The 5,802-nt window shown below is 39.9% G+C and overlaps 2 protein-coding genes across 3 annotated transcripts; one reads left to right on the top strand and one right to left on the bottom strand.

The window, feature by feature from the left end:
* The first annotated feature begins 824 nt into the window (after positions 1-824).
* Positions 825-3,332, top strand: LOC106295884 (tetratricopeptide repeat protein 38-like). Of its 2 annotated transcripts, none has more exons than XM_013731882.1 (12): positions 825-1,102; positions 1,259-1,411; positions 1,483-1,581; positions 1,655-1,756; positions 1,840-1,983; positions 2,064-2,158; positions 2,241-2,370; positions 2,455-2,562; positions 2,663-2,769; positions 2,846-2,897; positions 2,974-3,063; positions 3,167-3,332. In XM_013731882.1, the coding sequence occupies exons 4-12, from the start codon at positions 1,718-1,720 to the stop codon at positions 3,314-3,316; spliced, it is 915 nt and encodes a 304-aa protein (XP_013587336.1). In that variant the 5' UTR covers positions 825-1,102; positions 1,259-1,411; positions 1,483-1,581; positions 1,655-1,717; the 3' UTR covers positions 3,317-3,332. The 2 variants fall into 2 exon arrangements, with proteins under 2 accessions (XP_013587336.1, XP_013587337.1); XM_013731883.1 differs by having other exon boundaries at positions 825-1,187.
* Positions 3,333-3,777: 445 nt separating this feature from the next.
* LOC106344564 lies at positions 3,778-4,350 on the bottom strand. The gene has a single exon (XM_013783922.1). The coding sequence runs from the start codon at positions 4,348-4,350 to the stop codon at positions 3,778-3,780; it is 573 nt and encodes a 190-aa protein (XP_013639376.1).
* Between the last annotated feature and the right edge of the window lie 1,452 nt (positions 4,351-5,802).

The raw sequence follows: 5,802 nt of genomic DNA, 5'->3' as shown, positions 1-5,802 counted from the left end.
TAGCCATTTATTATGTTAATCAAACTAATTAATAATTTGCTATTCTAACTAATTAATATTCTGATTTCTCACTAGCCATTTATTATGTTAATCAAACTAATTAATAATTTGCTATTCTAACTAATTAATAATATATATATTTAAATACACTATACACTTTTAAAAGGCAATCTAATATATTTACATAACATTCATAAAATATAGACATCCAATTCACAACATAATCTCATATGTATATTTTGTAATTACACAGAACACAAGTACTTATCTTTATATCATAATACAAGTACTTATCTGTATGTCTCGACTTTTAATAATTTATTAAAATTCTACATATTTATTATTTATAAAAATACATAAAAATAACTAAAACAGTAAGATATTTTTTGAAAACAATATATATTTTTTTTCAAAAATAAAGCATTTAATAATAAGGTTTTTACGGGGTTTCCCTAAAATTTACTGAATTAATGGGTGAATTTACTTTATTTTCATAAATATAAAATTATTTTCTTTAAAATGTAAAATATAAATTGTCAATTTAGATAGTATAGAACTAAAATATAAATTAATCTATCAATATCATATGTAGAATATTCTTATTCTATTTACTCTTGTTTATCTTCTTCATTTAACATTATATCTTTCTGCCACTATCGCAGTCATATTAATCTAGACGACTGTTTTCTTTTGGATTGACAACCTCTTTTCATCCTTGATCATTCCTGTCGTAGTCATTGTCTTCGTGGTCACCGCCACCGGTAAACTTAACCGGTTTAATATCTGGTTCGGTTTTATAATCCCACATGTAGAGAGAGAGAACGGATAATTCGTTTATCCAAAAAAGGCGAGAGAAAAACCAAAGTGCAATACGTCACATGATCCGCAAGAGACGAACTCGTGTTACTTGAATGATTGATGGCAACAAGTAAAATGCAAATCTCGCTGTCTCCTTCATGTTTTTATTAAAGCTCTGTCTTTTTTTTTCTCTCTTAAATTTCTCTTTAAAATGGACAAGACACTGAGATGCGTCCGGTGGGGTTACGAGGTTAGTGCCTCTTCCGATGAATGCATCAACGCAATTGACTCATACTTTCATCAGGTTCCTCTTCGATTATCACCCTTTCATTGCAAACTTAACAAAGACAGAAGATTTTATGGTTCTGATGTGCTTTCTCTGGCTTTTGGTGCTTAAAGTTTCGATCTTTGTAATATGATCTCAGTGATTCTTGTTTTGATCGTGTATGTTTTTGGTCAGGTTCTTAGTTATGGGAGGAACTGGAAAGTGATTCTAGAAGCACCACTCGACGACAAAGATTGTGTCTTGGGCAACGTTTGAGCTGCTCATTACCTTTCCTCATCGGATCATTCCAAAGCTAATACCTATGTTGAAGCTGCAAGATCCAATATTGTGAGTCTTTTTTATATATTCACTGCTTTCTAGTTCTGGTTCTTTCTTAGTATCAAATCATTTTTCTTCAGGAACAATCTACACCTTATGAGAAAGCTGTGTTCGAGGCTGTTAGTTATCTCATCTCCGAGGACAGGGATGATGACTTGGCTCTTGAATTGCACACCCAGGTTGGTTTCTTACTTACCTGAAACATTATTACACACTCTTGTTTTTATCTCTGAGCCGTTGTGGTTTCTGTAGCTACTTCAAAGATTCCCCAAGGATCTGGCCTCTCTGAAGAGAGCACAGGTGTTATGCTTCTACATGGGACAGCCTGCTCCCTTTCTGAGTCTTGTTCAGCAAGTAAGTACTTAAGTCCACAGCGAATGATCAGATTCACGGTCTAAAGGCTATTAAAGTTGATTGTATCTGCTTAATATTTGTAGGTTCTACCAGTGAATCAAGAAGAGAGTTACATACGCGGTATGCTTGCCTTCCCATTGTTAGAACTTGGTCGAATGGAAGAAGCTGCGGCAGCTTCCAGAAAAGGCTATGAGATTAACAAAGAAGACGCCTGGGCACATCACTTTGTGAGTACCTCAGACAATGTTATTCTCTGTTATCACTCAGTAGCTCTTTATCTATCTTGTACTTTTTGTGTTTGTTGCAGTTGTGTCATGTTCTTCAACATGAATGTAAGTTTAAAGAAGCAGTGGAGTTCATGGAAGAACTCTCAGAATCTTGGCAATCTTGCTCATCCTTCTTGTAAACCATTTTCCTGAAGACTCATCACATACTGTAAACATTATTATTTTTTATTTCTCAAAACATGTATAAAAATGGTCAGGTATACACACAATTGGTGGCATATTGCTCTCTGTTACTTGGAAGGAGGGTCACCAATGAGAAAAATAGAGGAGATTTATGATAATCACATCTGGAAAGAATTGGAGAAAGGCGACACTGTTCCCCCTGAAGTAAATCCTCTTTTGGATTTAGGAACTTTTATGCTTTTACTTCCCTCTAATCCAAATCCTCAAAATGTCTGCATTTCTAAATAGGTTTATCTCAATGCTATTGCTTTGTTATTGCGTTTGGATGTAAGAGATGCTCTCAAAGGTTCGTTTGAAGACCGTCTTAAACTCCTTGCAGCTCGTTTGACTGATCAGGTAAGATATTCACTAGTGGGATGATATGTGTGTTCTTTTGTTCAATGGGATTTATTGATATTTGGAATGATCAGTTGGTTTCTCTGCTTTAACATCTTAGGAAAACTGGTATATGTCATGGCACCTTGACATATTGATAGTTTGGGCACTGGCCAAGGTTGGAGAGACTTCAAGAGCTCGTGAATTACTCGAGGGTCTGAAGCTCCGGTTAGCGTGAAATTTATGTTAGTCTATAGTTTCTAATTGATACCAGATTTGCTGTGAACCTGTGTTGTTCATGCAGACTATCGAAGATGAACAAGAAGAAACAACAAGTGATGCAGAAAGGGATTCAGGTTTGTTCCCACGTCTTTAACCGTCTTCTCTGTTCTTACAACTCCTCAGTATCAGTCTTGTGTTCTTTCATATTAGCTCGGAGAAGCTGTGTATGAATACGCAAAGGGTAACTACAAACAGGCTCTAGAACTACTTGGTTCAGATTTTAACGCTTTTGGCTACAAGGTAAAACAAATCTCTATCAATTAACTCAAAAACTATCTGAATCAAACACAGTTGATTATTTATTTATTTTTGTCTATAACTGTTTGATGTTTGATGATGATAGATCACTGGGGCATCAGATGAACAGATTGATGTTTTCAACGAAATGTGGTGCCAGTTGCTCCTAAAGACAGGCCAATCCAAGACGCCAAGACTGGTACGGCTTGTTTGTAGATTTTTAAGTTCAGTTTCATTAAATAATTATATTGTTTAGTATATAACAATGAACGGTTTTGGCTCTGATGCATATATATGCAAGCATCTATCTGCAGTTGCTCAAGAGTCTGCTCCAAATCTACTTTCTTCGGCGGCATAGTTCTCAGGATCGGAAAACGCTCTGATACCAAGTTTATTACGACTACTCTCTTTATCTTTGTAAATAACTTAGATTAAGAAAATACTCAAGGTTTTATGGATCAAAAGACAAACTCTAGAAAGGACACATGAGTCACTCTCTTTACATGAACTTGATGATCAAACCACTTGATACCCTACTAGACAAACTCTTGTGACTATATAAGGAGATATTCCTCAATCGTCACTAAAGCATCCGATCCAACACCCCATGTGCGTCGGTCTCCTTATCCTAATGCCACCTCATTACTTCTTACCGTACTACTTGCCCGCCAAGTTCTCTACTCTTTGGGCTTTTACTTTATTAGTCTTCAAGGCCTCCTAACACTTGCGAGCCCTCCTCGAGTACTGATAGATGATAGGTGGGTGCCTTTCCTCATAAGTAACGTTCCCTCCTGCTTCCAAACTGACCTTGTCCTCAAGGTCCAAGCCAGGGTACTGCTCCTTCATTGTCGTCTTCCATTCCCATGAACAATCATACTCGGGCATTCCCTTCCAATGGACCAGAACTTCTTGCTGACCTGTCTTTTCGTTGACACGAGTATCCAGGACCTCCTCTGGTTCCATCTCCAAAACCCCATCTCGTGTTAGCTGTGCCGGTAACTGCGTGACTGTGGTGACGTCTCCCACGACCTTCTTTAGCTGCGAAACGTGAAAGGTGGGATGCACCTTGGAGTCTTCTGGTAACTCTAGCTTATATGCCACCTTCCCCACACGAGCCTTTATCTCAAACGGCCCATAGAACCTCACAGAGAGTTTCTCATTGACCGTGCGCGCTACTGTCTGTTCTCGGTATGGTCTGAGCTTGAGATAGACTCGATCTCCCACTGCAAACTCAACCTCTCGTCGATGCTTGTCAGCCTTCAGTTTCATCACCTGCTGCGCTTTATGCATGTCTTCTTTCAACAAGACTAACATGCGATCCTTCTCCTTCAATCATTCCTCCAACTCAGCATTGTTAGTCGACCCCGTTTAATACTTCAGCAAGGTTGGAGCTTCTCTCCCGTACAGAGCCTGGAAAGGCGTTGTCTGTTATCTGAATGGAATGAAGTGTTGTAGCTCAATTCTGCCCAAGGTAAGTACTTAACCCACACCCTGGGCTTCTCACTCGCATAACACCTGAGATACGTTTCCATTCCCCTGTTTGTCACCTCAGTCTGCCCATCTGACTGTGGGTGATAAGCTGTGCTGAGGTTAAGAGTGGTCCCTGATAGTCTGAATAACTCCCTCCAGAATGCACTAGTTAACACCCGATCTCGATCTGATACTATGGTTCTAGGGAACCCGTGCAGCCTCACAATCTCTTGCACAAACTTCACTGCTACATCAACTGCTCCAAAGGGGTGCTTCAATCCAATAAAATGTGCGTATTTGGTCAGCCTGTCCACCACCACCAAGATTGCGCTAATACCTTCTGATTTTGGTAATCCTTCCACAAAATCAAGAGATATGTCTTCCCATACCTTCTCAGGCACTGGCAGTGGCTGAAGCAACCCGCTGGGAGAGAGCGTGGAGTATTTGTGGCGTTGGCATACATGACAAGCGGCTGCGTATCTCCGTATATCACTCATCAATCCCTCCCAAAAGAACACCTCAACAATCCTTTTCTGTGTTTTGAGTACTCCCCCATGACCTCCTAATTGGCTATTATGGAACTCCCGCATGATCACCCCTGTTAGCGCAGATTGTCGTGGAACTACTAGTTTCCCATTCCTTAGCAGTCTGTTCTGAACCCACGAGTATCCCACGTGCCGCGTAGAGTTCTGTTGAATATCCTCAATTATCTTCTTAAGTGTCTCATCCTTCTCCACTTCTCCACTAATCTCCTCCAATTGCACCACTGTTGGTACTGAAACTGCTAACAACTCTGCCACGACTGCTTTTCTGGACAAGGCGTCAGCGGCTTTATTCTCCATTCCCGGTTTGTAGTGGATCTCAAAGTCAAACCCCAGTAGCTTTGTCAACCATTTCTGATACTCCAAGTTAACTTCTCTTTGTTCGAGTAGGAACCTCATACTCTTCTGATCAGTCCTCACCACGAACTTCCTCCCAATCAAGTAGTGCCTCCACTTTTGTATCGCAAAGACAATGGCCATGAGCTCTCTCTCGTACACTGATTTGAGTCTTTGTCTGTCGGATAGTGCTTGACTGAAGAAGGCGATAGGCCTCTGATGTTGCATTAGCACCGCCCCTAACCCAATTCCAGATGCGTCTGATTCGATTACGAACTGCGCATCAAAGTCTGGCATCGCTAGAACTGGTACTGAAGACATTGCTCCTTTAAGCTCCTCATATGCCTTCCCTGGCTCCACTCCCCATTTGAACTGTTCTTTCTTGAGCATACTG

This window comes from Brassica oleracea, chromosome C5 (genome assembly GCF_000695525.1).
Source record: "Brassica oleracea var. oleracea cultivar TO1000 chromosome C5, BOL, whole genome shotgun sequence".
NCBI classification, from domain to species: Eukaryota; Viridiplantae; Streptophyta; class Magnoliopsida; order Brassicales; family Brassicaceae; genus Brassica; species Brassica oleracea.
This window is presented reverse-complemented; position numbering and strand designations above follow the sequence as displayed.

Excerpts from the sequence above, each read along its gene's own strand:
- LOC106295884 (XM_013731882.1), top strand. The coding sequence starts at position 1,718 with ATGGGACAGCCTGCTCCCTTTCTGAGTCTTGTTCAGCAA. Across the intron at positions 1,984-2,063 it reads ACGCCTGGGCACATCACTTT|TTGTGTCATGTTCTTCAACA; the intron begins GTGAGTACCTCA and ends TGTTTGTTGCAG. Across the intron at positions 2,371-2,454 it reads GCGACACTGTTCCCCCTGAA|GTTTATCTCAATGCTATTGC; the intron begins GTAAATCCTCTT and ends ATTTCTAAATAG.
- LOC106344564 (XM_013783922.1), bottom strand. The coding sequence starts at position 4,350 with ATGCATAAAGCGCAGCAGGTGATGAAACTGAAGGCTGACAAGCATCGA.